The 22,246-nt window shown below is 43.3% G+C and overlaps 1 protein-coding gene across 3 annotated transcripts in view; it reads right to left on the bottom strand.

Annotated features, from left to right (window-relative positions):
- Nucleotides 1-22,246, bottom strand: part of si:ch211-1i11.3 (mitogen-activated protein kinase kinase kinase 5) — a 159,704-nt gene that overhangs the window by 78,934 nt on the left and 58,524 nt on the right. For all 3 annotated transcript variants that reach the window (XM_048558082.2, XM_048558083.2, XM_048558084.2), the window contains exon 7: nucleotides 2,560-2,672. In XM_048558082.2, the coding sequence (XP_048414039.1) occupies nucleotides 2,560-2,672 (113 nt within the window). The remainder of the gene's footprint in view (nucleotides 1-2,559; nucleotides 2,673-22,246) is intronic.

The raw sequence follows: 22,246 nt of genomic DNA, 5'->3' as shown, positions 1-22,246 counted from the left end.
CGGCACAACATTGTGGGTCGAAGGGCCTGTGCTGTGCTGTACTGTTTTATGTCCTGCACTCTGTTCTGCTCCTCTGATGCACTTTGTACAGTATAGCACGCAAAGCAACACTTTTCACCCCATCTCAGGACATGTGACAATAAATATCAAACAGCGAGACTTCCACTCGTAGCAACTATTAGGTAGCATGCTGCAGAAAATCACAGCGCAAAAGAAACTGAGCAATTTACCCTTCTTTGGCCTTCCTAACAAAAAGAGTGCAATCCTGTCTATAATTCTTTAACACAATTTAATAACCCAAACCAAATTCCAAACTGCGAAAATCTCAAGGCGCATGAGAAAACAGTGCTGCGAAGATAAGTTATATTTTACTGAAAACATTATTTTTAAATCTGGGCAAATATTTACACAAGAGACAGGCAAAACCTAATACACATTTCAAATTAACAAATGCTTTGTAAGTTAAAAGAAAAAGAAATTAGGGATGCAATTAGATCATGGCAGCTTGTAAATAAAACATTGGAGTTTCACGCTTAATAGCCTGCTTCAGCCCTGCAAAGTCACTGGGATTGAAGAATGGTCAAGTATCAGGCAAATGTATCATCTCATGCAATTCCTTTATGGTAAACACATAAGCTTAGTGTATGATTAGGCCATTCAGTCCCTTGAATCTGCTCTGCATCCTACTACATTCAGTAAGATCATAGCTGGTCTCACGACCGCCTGAAAGCTACCTTTTCACCCTCTCCCAATACCCTTAAATTCTCGACTAGTGAGGAGGTCTATATATTTCTGCCTTACATTCCCAGAGCTTGCTAATAGACTTGTGTGGTTCATAGAATAATGATGTTTTAGAGTTAAACCTTTTGGTTTGCACGAGTGTTACAGATTGAAACTGTAACTTCAAGTGGAGAGTAAATGAAAGTGTTTTTTAAATATATGAGCCGGGGACTGCACAATATTTAGCTTGGGTGGTTTATTTGCTCGAGATCAGAAATTGATTATGATTAAGCTTTTGAAGGGAAGGTGCAAAGTGTTTATACCGGAGAATGATGAGATGTTTCTGAATTTTACAAGAAGCAGTCTTTGAGTCCCCAGAGGTCCCAGAAAGAAACGCTATTAATATCAAGTTACAAATGTGCCCACTGTGAACTATTTCTTTACTTACAGGGTAAAAGGAAGTTACGATATTAGACGACTAATTAACATTTCAACTAAGATGCAAGGCAATTGAGTTCCCTGTTTCCATGAGAAGGAAGTAGATGAAGTCATCTTGAGATCAGGTGAGAGATTTCCCTAAAAAATCAGCAATATTTCAGATGGCATATACAGGTTTATTTGATGTAGTCTGCAGACGTAGACAGCAAGGAGTGAAATTAGCCAAGCCTGCAATATTAGAGAAATTGCAGGCTCTGTTGTTTACCCCACAGAACTTGGAAGGGAGTTCATGCTCAGTTTGAAAACCAGGTTTGTGAAGAGTTGCAAGATAATAAAATATGAGGCTGGATGAACACAGCAGGCCAAGCAGCATCTCAGGAGCACAAAAGCTGACGTTTCAACTAAGATGCGTCAGAAACGTCAGCTTTTGTGCTCCTGAGATGCTGCTTGGCCTGCTGTGTTCATCCAGCCTCACATTTTATTATCTTGGAATTCTCCAGCATCTGCAGTTCCCATTATCTTTGTGAAGAGTTGAAAAGGCTGGAAGATTTGCCTCACTTGGAATTTGTGGGACAGTCTACAGTGTTATATTCGTGGTGAATAGAAACTGGGATTAGAAGCTTCCCAGCTTGGAAAAGTTATAGGAAGCAACATATTGGGAGTTGGGTACGACTATGAACTGTTACTAAAAGAATTCTAACTCTATGAGGAATGCAATGTGCTATAAATAACAAGGCACTCCTTGTTACCATGGTTTAAAACATAAGTTGCCAACAGGCACCACAGTATTTTGTCAATTGCATTTTATTATTTATTATTTGATGCAGTAAAGGATTTTTTAAAGCATTAAGTCTTGATGTGTCATCCTTTCAGCTATTAAAAAGTTGGAATTTCTCCTTGGAAAGTTGTTGGTCTCTTCAGATGTCATAAAATCATTATGCCTGGACAAACTCAATAAAAGCTCGAGTACGTGGGGATAAAATGGTGTGAATAAGAACAGGAATATAAAAGCAAAGTTCTCCAGATTCTGAAAGTCGAGAATACAAATAGAAAATGCTGGAAATATTCAATGCATCTGTGGGGAGATAGAAACAGAATTAACCACATAGTCATAGAGTCACAAGGTTCACTTTGTCACATAACATGGTTCTCATTGTTTCTCTCTCCCATCTATACTAACTGTGCCCGACAAGCTGAGTATTTCTAATTGGTCAGGGTTTGCTGGTATCTGTCCTGATGCCAATTCAACCAGTTTCCTAGAAACAGACTTTGTATTTCTTGTTAAATACACAATATGCATCCATACCTTCATAAGGCTGATTCTGCGGGGATGAAGTTCTGTGCAGATCATGCATCATTAACTCATGCAGTCCAAAGGACTGATATTACAACAAACGTTACCTATCTTCCGAAGCTCAGGTGAGGTGTCAAACTTATGGCCGGCTGCCATGAGGAACACAGCAACATTAATCCCTGAGTGCAATGTGGGCTCATGCTCAAAGGCCATCCCATACCTGCAGGGAGAGAACAGCAAAGTGTCATGGACCAGACCAAACCCTAAAATATATTAAGAAGATAACCCAGATCTTATTTTTTTCTTATTTAAAAGGCAAGTGCCAGGCATTGCATTCTGGATGAAAACTGATTGGTCAAACTACCGGATTTGAAGCGAAACACATTTTATTCATTCACTATACAACGAAGGGAAAAAATACAATAAAATAAAGAAGAAATTGGAATAATTCACTCTAATTGCAAACTTACTAAAATAACTGATTATTTAACTACTGAACAGTAACTGTTCCAACATAATAACATCCCACAAATACACCCTTGGCAAAGGTAAATTCAGAAAATTAAATTGTCTCACAGGCAACTCTCCAGTATGGGGAAAAAAAAATCAAAAGAAAACTCAGAGAGAGACAGCAGCAGGGAGAGATGTAATTTAATTTTCCAAATCCAGCTTCAAGACCCCAGCAACCGCTACTGAAAAAAAACTAAAACTAAAAGTCTTGGTTCTGTGGGAGCTTGACCTCACCCATTCAGGCTGCTTCTATTGTTCCAACTTTTAAAGGAAAAACCCAATGCCTCACAAGCTTTGTACTTTATCATAGTCAAATAGACAACTTGGGACCTCTGCCTTAAAACCACTCTTCAAAACAAAAACAGGACAAAATACACCTCTTAAAGCCACAGTATTGTCACAAAGTGCCAAACAGCCATGAAGCATTTGTTCTGAAAGTGCAGTGGCCTGGTGTGTTACTGGAATCTTTACATTTTTACCAATGGGGCAATCAGTACCAGATATTGCTGGGCAGTCAGTGGACTATAATTCTTTGGTCAGCTCTATATTTCACCCAGTTGAATTCCACTTGGAGGAATCTATTGTAAAACAAATCTCTGAGCAAAGAGTCATAGAGATGTACAGTACAGAAACAGACCCTTTGGTCCAACTCATCAATGTCAACCAGATTAATCCTAAATTTATCTAGTCCAATTTCCCAGCATATGGCCCATATCCCTCTAAAATCTACCTATTCATACACCCATCCAGACGCTTTTTAAATGTTGTACTTACAGAACACAGAACATTACAGCGCAGTACAACCCCTTCGGCCCTCGATGTTGCGCCAACCTGTGAAACCAATCTGAAGCCCATCGCCAAGGAATCAAGGGCTACGGGGAGAGTGCTGGGAAGTGGAGTTGAAATGCCCATCAGCCATGATTTAAATGGCAGAGTGGACATGATGGGCCGAATGGCCTTACTTGCACTCCTATGTCTTATGGTCGTATCTAACCTACACTATTCCATTAGCATCCATATGTTTATTCAATAACTATTTAAATGCCCTTAAAGTTGGCGAGGCGACTACTGTTGCAGGCAGGGCATCCCACGCCCTTACCACTCTCTGAGTAAAGAACCTACTTCTGACATCTGTCCTATATCTATCACCCCTCAATTAAAACCTATGTCCCTTCGTGCTAGCCATCACCATCCGAGGAAAAAGGCTCTCACTGTCCACATCATCTAATCCTCTGATTATCGTGTATGTCTCTATTAAGTCACCTCTTAACCTTCTTCTCTCGAATGAAAACAGCCTCAAGTCCCTCAGCCGTTCCTCATAAGACCTTCCCTCCATAGCAGGCAACATCCTGGTAAATCTCCTCTGAACCCTTCCAATGCTTCCACATCCTTCCTATAATGCGGCGACCAGAACTGTACACAATACTCCAAGTGCAGCCACACCAGAGATTTGTACAGCTGCAGCATTACCTCATGGCTCCGAAACTCAGTCCCTCTACCAATAAAACCTAACACACCATATGCCTTCTTAACAACCCTATCAACCTGGGTGGCAACTTTCAGGGATCTATGCACATGGGCACCGAGATCTCTCTGCTCATCCACACTACCAAGAATCCTACCATTAGTCCAGTATTCTGTATTCCTGTTACTCCTTCCAAAGTGAATCACCTCACACTTTTCCGCATTAAACTCCATCTGCCACCTCTCAGGCCAGCTCTGCAGCTTATCTATGTCCCTCTGTAACCTGTAACATTCTTCCACACTATCTACAATTCCACCAGCTTTACTGTCATCTGCAAATTTACTAACTCATCCTTCTACGCCCTCATCCAGGTCATTTACAAAAATGACAAACAGCAGTGCCCCAAAACAGATCCTTGTGGTCCACCACTAGTAACTGAACTCCAGGATGAACATTTCCCATCAACCACCACCCTCTGTCTTCTTACAGCTAGCCAATTTCTGATCCAAACTGCTAAACCACCCTCAATCCCATGCCTCCGAATTTTCTGCAATAGCCTACCATGGGGAATCTCCACCAGTCTCCACCACTTCCTCTGGCACTCAGCCCATACACACACCTCCCCGTGTGAAAACGTTTCCCCATAGGTCCCTTTTAAATCCTTCCCTTCTCACCTTAAACCTGTGCCCTCCAATTTTTGGACTCCCCCATCCCAGGGAAAAGGCCTTGTCTATTCACCCTTTTCCCATGCTCGTCATGATTTTATAAATCTCTATAAGGTCTAACCTCAGCTTCCGATGCTCCAAGGAAAATAGCCCCAGGCTATTCCGCCTGTCCCTGTAGCTCAAACCCTCCAACTCTGGCAACATCCTCATAAATCTTTTCTGAACCCTTTCAAGTTTCACAACATCCTTCATATAGCAGGGAGAACACAACTGAATATAGTATTCCATATGTAGCAATGTCCTGGCAGCTGCACTGACCAACAAAGGTGAGCATACCGAACAGGTTTTTCACAATCCTGTCTACCTGCAACTCCACTTTCAAGGAACTGTAAAGCTGCATTCCAAATTGTCCTTGATCAGTATCACTCTCCAGGACCTTACCCTTAAGTGCATAGGTTTTGCCCTGATTTGCCTTTCCAAAATGCAGCACCTCACATTTATCTTCACCTGCATACCTTGGGTATGCTGCAGATTCTAGATACCTTGGGTATGCATGAGACTGAGCTTGTGTTAAAGACTTGGAGGAAGTTCAAGTAAAAATTTTGCTGGAGAGAACAGTTTAAGATACCAGAGAACAGTTTAAGATACTGCTGTTGGTCTGATTTCCTCTTTAATTACATTAAACTTTGCTTTTGCATTCCAGTTCTTATTCAATTTCATGCTACAGCATTTATGAGTTGGGCCATGCATCATATTTTTATGACATCTCCAGAGACCAACAATTTTTAGAAGAGAAATTCCAACTTCTTTAAACTTTGACACAACTGACCCAAAAATGTTTTAAGCTCAGTTTCTGTTTCTCTCTCCCACTCCCTCAGATAACAGCTGATTGGCTGAGTATTTCCTGTATTCTCTGATTACTTTTGGTTCACAATTCTAGAATCTGCAGCATTTTGCACTGGGACTATATCTGCTCTAATCAAATAGACTGTGAACACTGCATCCCATTTACGACACACATCAGCTTAGGTTTTAGGTTGTAGGAGGCTACAGGCTTTCCATTGGGAGTTGCCTGTTGCAACATTTCAAGGAAAAAAGTTCTGGAATGCGCAAATCTGAATGAACTGCTCTGTCAGGGAATGTGACCCATGCCACTTTGAAAAGAATTATATAATTAATCACATTAATTGTTTCCCTGAACAATTTCTCTTCGAATATTTCCTCATATGCTTTGCGCCAGAACATCTGATAAAATATTGATTGAGCTCATTGATCATCAAATCAGTTTTCTAAGGGGTCACGAAATGTAGGTCAAACATTGCTGGAAGTGTTAATCTCCAATAGCCTCTACTATTTAACATCAGTTTCTCTCCAATTCCCTTCTGGCTGCAAATATTGGTTTGTGTCAAGACTTTTAATCTGCTACTTGCATTAAAAGGAGCGACGCATCTTCTACAGCCAAAGTGTCATGATAAGCATGGTGGGCGGCACAGTGGTTAGCACTGCTACTTGTGGCAGTGGAATTCATTGGCTTGTGGAATTCATTGCCACGGAGTGCAGTGGAGGCCGGGACGTTGGATGCCTTCAAGGTAGAGATCGACAAATTCTTGATCTCAGAAGGAATCAAGGGTTACGGGGAGAGTGCAGGGAAGTGGAGTTGAAATGCCCATCAGCTATGATTTAAATGGCGGAGTGGACTTGATGGGCCAAATGGCCTTACTTCCACTCCTATGTCTTATGGTCTTATGGTCTACCTCAGAACGTCAGGGACCTGAGTTCAATTCCAACCTCAGATGACTGTCTGTGTGGAGTTTGCGCATTCTCCCTGTGTCTGCATGGGTTTCCTGTAAGTGATCTGGTTTCCTCCCACAGTCTGAAGCTGTGCAGGTTAGGGTGGATTAGCCATGTTAAATTGCCCACAGTGTCCAGGGATGTGCAGACTAGGTGGATTAACCATGAGAAACGCAGGGTTCCAGGAATGGCATAGTGCAGTGTGGACTTGATGGGCTGAATGGGCTGCTTCTACACTGTGAGGGTTCTAATTTGCTTGATTGGTACCTCATCCACAAACATTCACTCATTTCATCGTCCCAGTATCATTTGTGAGAGACTGCAGCAACTCACCAAGTGTCCTTTGACTGAACTGTCTGAATCTGTGACCAATAGTGCCTTTAAAGCACAGCAGGAATCAGGGCAAGTACTGACAGGTTTCAATTGTGTAGATATGCCAAATGCTGCTCCACCATGGCCACAGCTACCAAGGGGAGTTTCACCATCAGCAGCAACTCAAGGGTTGGGGAGAGTTGAGAATCCACCCAGACCCCTTCCTCTAGTGCCCACTGTTTCTCCATTTTAGGCCCTCCAGCACTCAGTGAATGGGCATGTTCTAACGTGGAGTCAGGTACTGCAGGGGCCATCAGTGGAACCATTAGTGAGAGAGCACAAATGAGTTTGCTATTTGTAAATTTTGATGATAATATTTGCAGCCTTCATTTTAGCCTGCCTGATGTTTTTGTTTTGAAGAACACAACCATTTTGTGATGTTTTTACCTCCCTCTTTGCCAATGTGTGTGAGACAGGTTAGTGGCGGTAAATTCTGTAAAGTAGGTTGTGATCACCATCTTTCAGCTCAGTGTGACATCTGTGCAATGTTACCAGATCATTTTCCTACACTTGGCAGCTCTGACAGTATTCAGAACCCTCTGAAGGAAGGCCACAGACCTAGTTATCTCTGTGCACAGAGGCTGGCACATCAGTGGAGTATTTTCAGCATTTTCTTCTTTTATGTCAGGTTTACACAACCTGTTGTGCTTTGTTTCAGTGTTTGACTTATGACGGTTACAATAGTCTTCACTCTGTCTGTTGTGAAGTGTTGGTTGTAGACGCTGCAGCCATATTCCACTTGAATGTCCTGAATTTATGAGGAACAGTATCAATTCTATGACAGCTCTGTTTCAGCATCTTCGCTCTTATAGGACAGCGCGAAGGAGCTAAACCGGAACAGGAGAAGTAAACAAAAAGCCAAAAATTCTGCAAGTAAACAGCAAGTCAGTCAGCAGCAGGAGTTGGAAAAGAGGTTAATATTTCACACAACACTCTCATAAGGCAGCACAGTGACACAGTGGTTAGCACTGCTGCCTCACAGTACCAGGGATCTGGGTTCAAATCCACACTCAGGTGACTGTCTGTGTGGAGTTTGCACCTTCTCCCTGTGTCTGAGCAGGCTTCCTCCGGGTGCTCCAGTTTCCTCCCGCAGTCCGAAGATGTGCAGGTTAGGGTGGATTGGCCATGCTAAATTGCCTGTAGTGTTTGTAAATTAGGTGGGTTATAGGGGGATGGGTCTGGATGGGATGCTCTGAGGTTCAGTGTGAAGTTGTTGGACTGAAGGACCCGTTTCCACAATGTAGGGATTCTATGAAGCAGATATTCTGTTGTGAAATCCTTTTTTGCACCCCATAGTTCATTGCTTACATAAATCATCGGAATGTAATCACTGGTAATATAGCAGAATCAATTGAATTGGAAGTACACCATGTTCCATGGTTCACGCAGTCTTTGATCTCACAGGCATGGTCGGGAATTGTATGTTCTAGTTCACTCAAGACTACAAGTCACTATGGAAACAGTACACTTTTACATGCAGGCTGTGATCTGGAACTATGGATAGTGATGATACAAGCTCCAACAGCTTTTCCAAGACAAAGCTCACCAGAAATTTCTCTTTTTTTTGTAAAAACTCACTCGTGAGATAATGGCTAACATTGGCCAGCATTTATTGCCCATCCTTAATTGCCCAGAGAGCAGTTAAGAATCAATCTTGTTGCTGCGGGTCTGGAGTCACACACCTGGTAGGAATGGCAGATTTCCTTCCCTGAAGGACATAAGCAACCCAGGTGGATTTTTACTTATAAGAATCCACATTGTGGTTAGACAGTCTGCATTAAGCTAATGTTTTATTTCAGATTTTTATTAATTTCAAGTTCGCCAGCTGCTGTGGTGGGATTTGAGCTCTTGTACCCCAGAACATTAACCTGGGGCTCTGGACTGCTACTCCAATGACTTTCACACTGTGGCTCTGCCTGAAATTAGTGCATCTTGAAAGAATTTACAGATTAAGGGCAGACAGCATTGGGGTAGAAGGATTGAAACTGAGATAGAGACAGTGTTACAGACAGAGATTGAGAGAGAAAGTGTAACTGAGTTGACGAACCACAGAGGTAAAAAAAGGAGTCCATAATTGGAATTATGTACAGGCTTCCAAACAGTAGCCAGGAGCTGGGATGCAAGATACACCAGGAGAGAGAAAAGGTGGGAAGAAAGGCAAAGTTAGGGTGATCATGGGGGATTTCAATATGTGGGTGGGTTGGGAAAATCAGGTTGGTGGTGGTTGCACGAAAATGAATTTGTGGAATGTCTACTGATGGCTTTTTGGAGAAGCTGGTGGTGGAGCCCACTAGGGAACAGGCAGTACTGGATTTAGTGTTGTGCAGTGAGGCAGGCTCGATAACGGAGCTTAAGGTGAAGGAACCCTTCAGAGGCAGTGACCATGATATGATTGAATTTACTCTGCAATTTGAGAGGGACAAGATAGAATCAGAGGTAATGATATTACAGCTGAATAAAGGCAACTACAGAGGCGTGAGGGAGGAGCTGGGCAGAATTGACTAGGAGAGGAGCTTTGCAGGAAATACTGGAGAACAAACAATGGCAGGAGTTTTTAGGAGTAATTCAGGAGACACAGCAAAAATTCATCCATGGGAAAAATAAGCATGGTACAGGGAGGATGAGGCAACCATGGCTGACTAAGGAAGTTAGGGAATAGCATAAAAGCAAAAGAGAAAGCATTTAATGTGGCAAAGGGCAATGGCAAACCAGAGAACTGGGAAGCTTACAAAGACCAACAGAGAGCAACAAAAAAAAGAAATAAGGAGGGATAAGATTAAATATGAGGGTAAGCTAGCCAGTAGTATAAATGAAGACTGTAAGAGCTTCATTAGATATATAAATGGCAAAAGCGAGGCAAAAGTGGACATTCGACCATTGGAAAATGACAGTGGAGAGATAGTAGTGGGGAACAAGGAAATGGCTGATGAGCTGAATAATTACTTTGCATCGGTCTTCACAGTGGAAGACATGAGCATCATCCCAAAAATTTGAGAGTCAGGATGTAGAGTATGTTGGCCATCACCAAGGAGAAGATGCTATAAAAACTGAATGGCCTGAAGGTGGATAAATCATCAGGACCAGATTAATTGAATTCCAGAGTTCTTAAGGAGCTAGCTGAAGAGATCGTTAACAGTGATCTTTCAGGAATCATTAGAGTCAGGGAGGGTCCCAGAGGACTGGAAAATCACTAACATGACACCCATGTTTAAAAAGGGAGTAAGGCAAAAGATAGAAAATTAAAGGCCAATTTGCCCAGCCTCTGTTATGGGCAAGATTTTAGTGTCGATTGTGAAGGATGAGATTTCTGAATATTTGGAAGTGCATGGTAACGTAGGGCAAAGTCAGCACGCATTCATCAAGGGGACGTCATGCCTGACAAATCTGCTAGAACTCTTTGAGGAAGTAATGAGCAGGGTCGACCAGAGAGAGGCAATGGATGTTATTTACTGGGACTTCAAGAAGGCCTTTGACAAGGTGCCACACAGGACGTTGCTGAGTAAGATAAGGGCCCATGGTGTTAGAGGCAAGATGCTAGCATGGATAGAAGATTGGTTGTCTGGCAGAAAGTATAGAGTAGGGATAAAAGGGTCTTTCTCAGGATGGCAGCCGGTAGCAAGTGGTGTTCCACAAGGGTTAGTGTTAGCACCACAAATTTTCACTTTATACATTCATGACCTAGATGAAGGAACTGTGGGCATTCTGGCTAAGTTTTCAGACGATACACAGATAGTTGGAAAGACAGGTAATATTGAGGAGGTGGGGAGGCTGCAGAAGGATTTGGACAGGTTAGGATAGTGGGCAAAGAAGTGGCAGATGGAACACAATATGGAAAAGTGTGAGGTCATGCACTTTAGTAAGAAGATTAAAAGCATGGACTAATTTCTAAACCGGAAAAAAATTCAGAAGTCTGAAGTGCAAAGAGACTTGGGAGTTCTAGTCCATGATTCTCTCAAGGTAAACCTGCAGGTTGAGTCAGTAATTAGGAAGGCAAATGCAATGTTGGCATTTATTTTGAGAGGACTTGAATATAAAAGCAGGGAATTACTTCTGAGGCTCTATAAGGCTCTGGTCAGGTCACATTTGGAATATTGTGAGCAGTTTTGGGCCCCATATCTCAGGAAGGATGCACTGTCACTGGAGCAGGTTCAGAGGAGGTTCACGAGAATGATCCCAGGAATGAAAAGCTTAACATGTGAGGAATGTTTGAGGACTGTGTGTCTAAGCTCAATGGAGGTTAGAAGGATGAGGTGGAATCTTACTGAAAGTTACAGAATAATTACTGAATGGACTGAACAGAGTGGATGTTGGGAAGATGTTTCCATTGGTAGGAGAGACTAGGACCTGAGGGCACTGCCTTACAGTGCATAGAACAGTACGGCACAGTACAGGCCCTTCAGCCCATGATGTTGTGCTGACCTATTATCCTACTAAGATCAAACTACTCTGCATACCCGACATTATACTCTCATCCATGTGCCTATCTAAAAATCAATTAAAAATTATCAAATAAGTTAAATGTATGTGACAAAGTCATATTATAGAATCCCTACTGTGTGGAAACAGATTCTTCAGCCCAACAAGTCCACTGTGCCCCTCCAAAGAGCATCCCACCCAGGCCCATTCCCCTATCTAACCCACCTAACCTAAACATCCCTGGGCACTGTGGGAAATTTAGCAGGGCCATTCCACTCTAACTTGCACATCTTTGGATTATGGAAGGAAACCAGATAAAAGCCACACAGACACGGGGAGAATGTGCAAACACTACACAGACAGTTGCCCGAGGCTGGAACCAAACTCAGGTGCCTGGCGCTGTGAGGCAGCAGTGCGAACCACTGAGCTGCCATGCCACCCATAAAAGAAAGACCTTTTAGAACAGAGATAAGGAGAAACTTCTTCAGCCAGAGAGTGGTGAATCTATGGAATTCATGGCCATAGAAAGTTGTGGAGGCCTGGTCATTGAGTACATTTAAAACAGAGGTAGGTAGGTTCTTGATGATCAAGGGGATCAAGGGTTATGGGGAGAAAGCGGGAGAATGTGGTTGAGAAACTTATCAGCCATGATTGAATGGCGCAACAGACTCAAAAAGCTGAATGGCCTAACTTCTGCTCCTATGTCTTATGGTCTTATAACTGAGAAGGAGAGCTGAGGCGGGGGTGTGCGGTGATGGGGATGAAACATGTCCGAGGCAAAACATGTCACAGAGATTAAAGAGTGAGAGGAATTCTCGCCTATTGAATGGTTTCATGCCTATTTCTTAGAGAGAGCATTCTTCAAGTGAGGGTTACTGTGGGCTGGTGCTACAGGCCAGCACAAGGAGGCTTCACATAAACAACTGGCAGTGTACCCTTTTAGGACTGATTACAGATTGTCAGTACCTAAGACCAGAATCCCACATCATTTGGCAGTGGGCTCGTCCAACTCCCCCAGACAGTTGTGGGTTCTCAGGAAGTCAGCTCAAAACATTCAGAAGCCACTGAGCCACAGAAAGCAACTTTAGCATTTAAAGACTAAAAAACTGTGATGTTGGAAAGCTGGAACAAGAACGGAATTTACTGGAGAAACACAGCATCTGTTCCGTTCACTGTTCTGAGAAGGGCCATTGGAATCAAAACATTAACTCTGTTTTCTTTCCACAGATGCTGCAGACCTGCTGAGTTTCTCCAGCGGTTTCTGTTTTTTATTGTTATAAAGTCGAGCCTTTCAGCAGAGCTAGGATCTAAGCTTGCCCTCAACTACTTGGTGTGCTTATGCTTCCCACCCGCATCTGTGCACTCGTGCTCAGCACTGACTGCAATAACTCATCATCGACACCGTGTTTCCTGCACTGGTGCTTTGAAGTGCGAGAGGCAATGGACCAGAAGGTATCCCCTCTATGCTCTCAAAATAGAACAGAGATTGAAAAACTGAATCCTACATGTTTATGAGTGTTTTGACAAAGACGCTAGCTTCTGGTGTTTGTGCTAAAGCTGGTCTTCTTTCTGAACCCTGTCCCACTCACTACTGTAACATTCGCTGTCTTTGAGCTGTGTCGAGAGCTGGCTTCCATACAGGGTATCATCCGATCCCAGTGTGTTCAACAAATGAAAGGACAATATCTTTCAAGCAGTATCTATTTGCAGAACTTTTCCCTTCTTGCGGAATGAGCCATCGCATTTCCTTTAAGAAGAGCCATTTTGCTTTTATTGTAAGCCAATTTGTTTCACATTTTTTTCCATATTTGGATCTTAAATAATCTGGGTTGGTCAGTTTGAGATAGCAGAACTCTATCAAATATCAAAACCAGCTAAACTGAAAGACAAAATTCAGGACTTTTTTTTAAAAAAGAAAGTGTTTGGTATAAACTTCTGGTGAAGTGGTAGATGCAGGTACAGTTACAACGTTTAAAAGACATTTAGATAAGTTCATGAATAGAAGGTACAGTTACAATGTTTCAAAAACATTTAGATAAGTTCATGGATAGGAAAGATTTGAGAGGGATATGGGCCAAATGCAGGCAAGTGGATCTAGTTTAGTTTGAGAATGTTGACAGTATGGAAGGGTTGGGCCGAAGGGTCTGTTTCCATGCTGTATGGCTCTATGACTCTAAGTCTCGTTTTGGTATTTAGTACAGATGCCTCAGTGATCACAGTTGCAGACTGACAGGAAACAGTAAACATTGATGATCTCAAATTTGACCAAATCAAGGTCAATTAGAACTATAAGACTTTGTTCTGTGCAGTTTTCAGAAGATGTGAGGGTTTTTGAGAGGGCGCAGAGGAGATTTATCAGAATTGTTCTGGGGATGATGGATTTTGGGATGAAGGTCACAAGGCAAAGTTGGGGTTGTTCACTTTGGAGCCAAGCAGATTGAGGGGAGATTTGTTGGAGATGGGCAAGATAATGATTGGTCAAAGTGAGGTTGGCAGAGAAAAACAGTTCCCATCAGCTCATTGCACAAGGACTGGGGGAGAAGAATGTAAAATTTGGGCAAGAGATACAGAGGAGATGTGAGGAAGAATTTTTTTTTAAATACACCGTATGTTAGTGACCTGGAGCCTATTGACTGCGAGGGTGGCAGAAGTGGAGACAACCGATCATTTCAGTTGAAAACTGGCCAGGCACTTGAGAGAAATAAACTTGTAGGGACATAGCAAAAGAGTGGGGTTGATAGGATTGTACTACATAGAGAGCTAGCTGTAACGTAATGGGCCAAACAGCATTGATTTGTGACATAATAACACAATGACACTTCATAGTGAAGTGTTATTTGATCTTGAGTTTAAGGATCCTTTTAATAGCTTGCGCTGATACATGGTTATAATGTCACCAGGAGCAGGTCTCTGATGCTGCCTGGAATGCTGTGTTCATCCAGCTCCACACCTTGTTATCTCAGACTCTAACATCGACAGTTCCTACTATCTCTCAGGGCAGGAGTTCAGAATGCGGCAAAATCTCTGCAGGAGTTCCTCATGGGAGTGTCCTAGGCCCAACCATCTTCAGCTGCTTCATCAATGACCTTCCTTCCGTCATCAGGTTTGAACGCACAATATTTGCCAATGATTGCACAGTGTCAGCGCCATTTGCAACTCCTAAGATCCATGGAGTAATCTGTATCCAAATGAAGCAAGAACTGAACAATTTCCAGGCTTGTGCTGAAAAGTGACAAGGAACATTCTCACGTCACAAATACCAGGCAACGACTATCTTCAATGGGAGAATCTATTCATAGTCCCTTCAAATCCAGTGGTAACACCATCCCCCAAAAATGAACTGCACTAGTCATATAAATGCAGTGACTACAAGACGAGGTCAGAGATTAGGAATCCTGCAGCAGCTAACTTATCTCCTGAGCCCCCAAACCTGTGTTCATCATCTATAAGGCACAAGTCAGGAGTGTGGTGGAATACTTCCCGCTTGCCTGGATGGATACAGCTCCAAAAACACTGAAGAAGCTTGACACCATCCAGGACAAAGCAACCCAGTCACCACCTTCAACAGACATGCCCTTCACTATGCTCAGGACCAGCAATGTGTACCATCTACAAGATCTATTATAGAGATTGAGCAAGGCTTTTCAGATAGCACATTCCAAGCCCTTGGCCACTACTATCTAGGAAGAAGGATAGCAGATATATGAAATCTTCGGCACCTCCAAGGTCCCCTCTATGACAATGGCCAACTTGGAATTTCCTCAAATGTCACTGGGTCAAAACCCTGAAACTCCCTTCTTAATGGCATTATGGCTGTCTCACACAGACAGCAGTGGTTCAAGAGGGCACCTCACCGTCAGCTCCTCCAGGGCAATTAAGACGGACGGTGGCTGCTGATCTTCCCAGTGATGCCCATATACTGTGCACAAATGAAGGTAAGACCATATGATTGCAATCCTGTTCAGCACTGGAGGGACAGCTCTCTATTAGAATTGGGTTGAGATGAGGGGAATGTGTCATTCAGAAAGCTGCCTTGAGAACTAAACCTGGAAGCAGTGCAGGTGTGGGTAACTAGCAGAGCACTCCCAAGGCAGGCGGGTGGCCAGGAGGGCAAAGTAAAAGGAGTGAGACAGAGATGGATAGGAGTGGGCCAGTGATGGATAGAGTTGGGTTAGTGATGGATAGGAGGGGGTCAGTGATGGGTAGGAGTGGGTCAGTGATGGATAAGAGGGGGTCAGTGATGGATAGGAGTGGGTCAGTGATGGATAGGAGTATGTCAGTGATGGATAGGACGGGGTCAGTGATGGATAGGACAGGGTCAGTGATGGATAGGAGAGGGTCAGTGATGGATAGGAGTATGTCAGTGATGGATAGGAGGGGGTCAGTGATGGATAGGAGTATGTCAGTGATGGATAGGACGGGGTCAGTGATGGATAGGAGAGGGTCAGTGATGGATAGGAGAGGGTCAGTGATGGATAGGAGTATGTCAGTGATGGATAGGAGGGGGTCAGTGATGGATAGGAGTATGTCAGTGATGGATAGGAGTATGTCAGTGATGGATAGGAGGGGGTCAGTGATGGATAGGAGAGGGTCAGTGATGGATATGGGGGGTCAGTGATGGATAGGAGTGGGTCAGTGGTGGATAAGAGGGGGTCAGTGATGGATAGGAGTGGGTCAGTGATGGATAAGAGTGTGTCAGTGATGGATAGGAGGGGGTCAGTGATGGATAAGAGTGTGTCAGTGATGGATAGGAGGGGGTCAGTGATGGATAAGAGTGTGTCAGTGATGGATAGGAGGGGGTCAGTGATGGATAGGAGGCAGTCAGAAATGGATAGGAGGGGGTCAGTGATGGATAGGAGAGGGTCAGTGGTGGATAAGAGGGGGTCAGTGATGGATAGGAGTGGGTCAGTGATGGATAGGAGTGGGTCAGTGATGGATAAGAGTGTGTCAGTGATGGATAGGAGGGGGTCAGTGATGGATAAGAGTGTGTCAGTGATGGATAGGAGGGGGTCAGTGATGGATAGGAGGCGGTCAGTAATGGATAGGAGGGGGTCAGTGATGGATAGGAGTATGTCAGTGATGGATAGGAGGGGGTCAGTGATGGATAGGAGGGGGTCAGTGATGGATAGGAGCATGTCAGTGATGGATAGGAGGGGGTCAGTGATGGATAGGAGGGGGTCAGTGATGGATAGGAGTACGTCAGTGATGGATATGGGTGGGTCAGTGATGGATAGGAGTGGGTCAGTGGTGGATAAGAGGGGGTCAGTGATGGATAGGTGTGCGTCAGTGATGGATAGGAGTGGGTCAGTGATGGATAAGGGTGTGTCAGTGATGGATAGGAGTGGGTCAGTGATGGATAGGAGGGGGTCAGTGATGGATATGGGTGGGTCAGTGATGGATAAGAGTGGGTCAGTGGTGGATAAGAGGGGGTCAGTGATGGATAGGTGTGGGTCAGTGATGGATAGGAGTGGGTCAGTGATAGATAAGAAGGGGTCAGTGATGGCTAGGTGTGGGTCAGCGATGGATAGGAGTGGATCAGCGATGGATAGGAATGGGCCAATGATGGATAGGAGTGGATCAGCGATGGATAGGAACGGACTAGTGATGGATAGGAGTGGGTAAGTGATGGATAGTGGTGGGTCAGTAGACTGGGTCAGTGACAGAAAGGAGTGGTCTATCACTGATCCAATCCTATCCATCGCTGACCCACCCCTATCCGTCACTGACCCACTCCTATCCATCACTGATGGATTAGAGTGGGTCAATGATGGATAGGGTTGGGTCAGTGATAGATAGGGGTGGGTCAGTGATGGATATGGGTGGGTCAGTGATGGATAGGAGTAGGTTAGCGTTGGATAGGGGTAGGTCGGCAGTGGATATGAATGGGTCAGTGATGGATAGGAGTGGGCTTAGTGTTGGATAGTGGTGGGTCAATGATGCATAGGAGTGTGTCAGCGACGGATAGGGGTGGGTCAGCGATGGATAGGGGTGGATCAGTGATGGATAGAGATGGGTCAGTGATGGATAGGAATGGGTCAGCGATGGATAGGGGTGGGTCAGTGATGGATAGGATTAGGTCAGTGATGTACAGGGCTGGGTCAGTGATGGATAGGAGTGGATCAGTGATAGATAGGAATGGGTCAGTGATAGATAGGGGTGGGTCAGTGATGGATAAGATTAGGTTACTATTGGATAGGTGTGGGTTAGCGATGGATATGAATGGGTTATTGGTGGATAGGAGTGGGCTTAGTGACGGATTTTGGTAGATCAGTGATGGATAGGGATTGGTCAGCAATAGATAGAGTGGGTAAGTGATTGATGGGGGAGGTCAGCGATGGAATAAAGGTGGGTCAGTAATGGATAGGATATGGGGTTTGAAGTGAGCTGAAAATCAAACTGTCTTTTACATTTTGACTTAGACCTAAGTACTGGCTGGGGAGAAGGTACAGTTGTGGAGTCATTGTGGTGTTTTTGCTCGGAATTAAACAGGATTTCTTTGGTTCTCCTCGTGTCAACTTGCAGAATCCTGGCTGATCTGTGACTTGCTGAGTCAGTGTGATGAAAAATGGATGTAACCACCCTCTCATGTGGCCTACTTAGATGTTGCACAAATGTTTTGATTCAACAAAGTTTTATTGCAAAGTAAAAATGAGGCAGCTGTGGCTATGTCCTCACTTGGGAATCCTGGTTCAGGGTCATTTCCTGCCAAGCAAGTTATTTGTTTATTATGATTCTGTTGCGTCTCAGTGGTGTTGCCTAACATCTTCCAATTAAGTCTCCACTAGGATTTTACACACTAATTGATAGTTTAAATGAACAATAACCATTGATTTTCTACTCCACAATAGCTAAGCTTCACCCAGAATAATAGGAAATCCAGCTAGCTGCACTGAACCATGAACCTGACTTTGGAAACTCATTACTGCTTGGACTGCTTAGCATTTTATTTAAAATCAAAGGCGTTTCTCTGTTTTAAATGACTACATAATGTTGCCATTGCTGACCCACCCCTATCTATCACTGACCGTTTCTGTCCATTACTGACCCACTGTGTCCATCACTTACCCATTCCTATCCATTACATAAAGGCTTATTTCAAAGACTGATGTGGTGTGATTTTCTGCTATGGTTTAATTAAAGGGGTGACTCATTGAAAAGTCAACAGAGCGGCTGAGCCAGGTGAAGATGAGTTATACTGCACTAGTTTATTATTGATTCTGTATATACAATATGGCAATAAAATTATACAAATGGCTAAAAAATGGTTTCTGTGCTTCTAGCTTTTCTCTGACTTGGCACCAATGCACGTTGAGATACAGAAGAACCTTCTGGAAGAAGCATCTGAAATGCTATAAACATAAAACCTTGCAGCCCAGGCTCCTGCCAAAGCTCTTGCTGTCAGCTTTTGAGGGACAACACAGGCAGCATTTAGCTTGCTGAGATTTTCACTCTTGTCTCATAATTCCCTTGATTTCCAATGCGAGCAAACAGGCTGCCGATTCTCATACTCCCAGTTCATGGGGTCACACAGCTTCAAACTACTCCCAGCAAGTTGTTACAGGCAATTTCCACATCATAATTATTTCCTTATTTAATGGTCAATTAACCCTCTGCGATCTTAATTAGGGGATTCTATTTGCAGATAAACACAAATAAGCCGAGCCGATTAAAGCTAGTACTGGGATCCCAGAGGTGATACTATGTCTGGAGTAGAGTAGAGAAATCCCATGAAAGGGGCAGATAATCTAATTAGTAGAAAGCAACCACTGGTGTCCTGCAAAGGCTCAGTACAGGGGCCTGTACGTATAAATCACTATTTATTAACAGCTTTGAAAATGGAATAGAAAGACACATATCCAAGCTTGCTGGCAGTGCAAAGCACTGTAGATGGAAGACAAACTTACAAAGATTACCCAAACGGGTAAAGCATCAGCAAAAGGATCTCAAAATGACAGAAAGAAGACTTTACAAATAGCGAGAAACTAGAAACATTGTAAGTTCAAAGAGAGTTTGGGCGGGGGGGGGGGCGGGGTAGTTCAGGTACAAAGACCATTAAAATATCATGAACACAAACAGGACATAATCAAAAAGGCTAATGGAATACTGAACTTAATACCTAGTGGACTGGAAGACAAGGATGTAGAAGAACTATTCCAAATGTTGTCAGTGAGAAAGTGGAGACCGGTTCAAATAGAAATAGAAGCAATATGCAGGGTTGTGGAGAAAAGTAGGAGATTGGTACCAAGTCAGAATATTCCAAGGGTCAATGCAGGACCTAAGCGCTGAAAGGCCATTTTCTTCACCCTAAGAATTCTGCCATTCTGTGAAGTTATCATTCAACTGCACAAAGTCCTGGTTAAATCACAGCTTGCCTTCACACTTTATGAAGGGTGGATTGGTTATTGATGAGTTAAAGATTTCAAGATGTTTTAGGGCAACTGATAGGTAGATAGTGAAAAACCAGACACATAGTTGGCAAGTCTAGGACCAGCAGTTATCAATGTTAGCCTTTTGGAAGTGAAATTTTCAAGCATGTCCCCACATCTCCAAAGTATGGTAAACATTCAGAATTTTCTTCCACAAATGGCAATTGATACAGCACTGTTTATGAATTTTATATCTGACCTATAAAATCTGTCAATCCAAAGTATTCGTGGTTTATGGAGCAAAACAGGGTACTTAGAGCGATATCACAAAGCACCCATAGTCTCATTGAATGGCAGAACAGGTTCAAGGGACCAAATAGTCTAATCAGGTTTCTCTAGGTAGTTCCTTAAGGCATGCATAGAAATCCCATCAGAAGGACTGGTGGAGCAATGGACTCTGAGGTCAGGTTTGATATTCTTCTCTAAAATCTCTTGCTTTCTCCAGTAGTTTGTTGAATTCAACAAGAACATCCATCCTCCTCGGTTATTCACGCTGTTCTTGTTCTGCTGACCAACAATGAGTTGATGGCACTTTTGCTATTTGGTTGTTACTTCTCCACAGGATAGATGGGTGCCTCATGAATATTGTATGGGATTTTCGAATTGGCATCCAACTGGCTGTTTGCATGCAACCAAGACAAGCCTCAAATGAACCTCTTGGTTCACGTCAGGCTGGCTGGAAGATTATGAAAGTTCGAGTCAGGGACCGGTGTGCAGAACTTAAATTATGCTGGAGTCACTGGGCTTCAGGATGAGGTGTCTGCCCTCAGCAAGGGGGTTCATTTAAAAATATATTACATTTAATCTGCTCTCAGCATCTCCTTTTCCAGTTGTGCTGTTCTCAATCCACAAATCTCAGCAGGGACAGAAGCAGAGATAGAGGGACAATCCATTCCCGAATTATTTGATCAAGTAATAGACTTTGGCAGGAAGACTGTGCAATGGCAATATTAAAACTATTAGGAGAATGAACAATCAATGCTCTCAAATTAATCACAGACTTGTTTGGGAAACACTGGCTGTGGCAGGAATTGGAAAGATTTAATACAAATATAATTTGGTGATAGAAGATGCCAATCACATTTGTAAGAAAAAACATTTACAAGTTATGTTTAACAACCTGTGAACGTCTCTAGCATCAAACACCTGGATAATCATGCACAGGCAAACAAATTAATGTTCTGCATTGGGCTTGTGAATCATGCATCATACAATGCAAACTGGCTGGAAGTTACATACAACAATCTGTCAGTGTTGGTGTCTAGCCTCTAACCTGCTTAATATTCAGCTGCCCACACAAATACACAGCCCAAGTTCAAGAGTGCACCTTTAAATGTGAGTCAATAAGCATTAGCTGCCTGCTATTTCAATTAGAACACAAAGGGTAGTAGCAGAACATCTGCCAGTTGGTTCGAGGAGATAAACTGGAACATTAACCAGGCATCAAGACCCACTGGAAGAAAAAGTCAATGCTGATTACCTTGTAATTCTCTATAGGTAGACTGTACTGCACTGCACACTGGAGTTAGGCAACACAGTAAGGCTGCCTTATGCAGCATTAGTAAGGCCAGTATTACATTGAGTGACAAGCCTGCAGTACGATTAGTTTACTTTGTGCAACAGGGCAGGGGAAACGCCCTCATAATACAATCGATTTCCACATTTTGTCAAACATGCCTCTGTGTATTCGATATGAATTTCAGCACTGACCCTTAAAGATGGTTCCTGCTGCTGGTGCATTCGGATGGATATATTTTTTTCCAAACCCAGACACTGTCTGCAACTGGCAGGTAATGATGTTGTGAGGGCAAGGGTTAATCAGATGGCACCTGGTGCTGACTGACAACAGCATAGGAATAACTGAACAAGAGGGCGATAAATAACCTACTGGTAAAACAATACCACATGATAGCATTACAGTAATGGAAGGTAGGGGAGCAGCTACTGTCTAGAATGCACACTTATCTGATTGTCTGATCAGAGGAATTTACATCACAGCAGGAGTCCATTTGGCCCACCATGTCTGTGAGAGCCGAAAAGTAACTATCCAACTTAATCCAACTTTCTAATCTGCATCTGTGGCTTTGTCACACTTCAAGTTCATCCCCACACATGGGGAGATGGTGGTGTATGATATATTATTGGACTC

The sequence above is a fragment of the Stegostoma tigrinum genome, chromosome 24 (assembly GCF_030684315.1).
Source record: "Stegostoma tigrinum isolate sSteTig4 chromosome 24, sSteTig4.hap1, whole genome shotgun sequence".
NCBI lineage: Eukaryota > Metazoa > Chordata > Chondrichthyes > Orectolobiformes > Stegostomatidae > Stegostoma > Stegostoma tigrinum.
The sequence above is the reverse complement of the archived record's forward strand: the minus strand, read 5'-3'. Positions and strand labels throughout refer to the sequence as shown.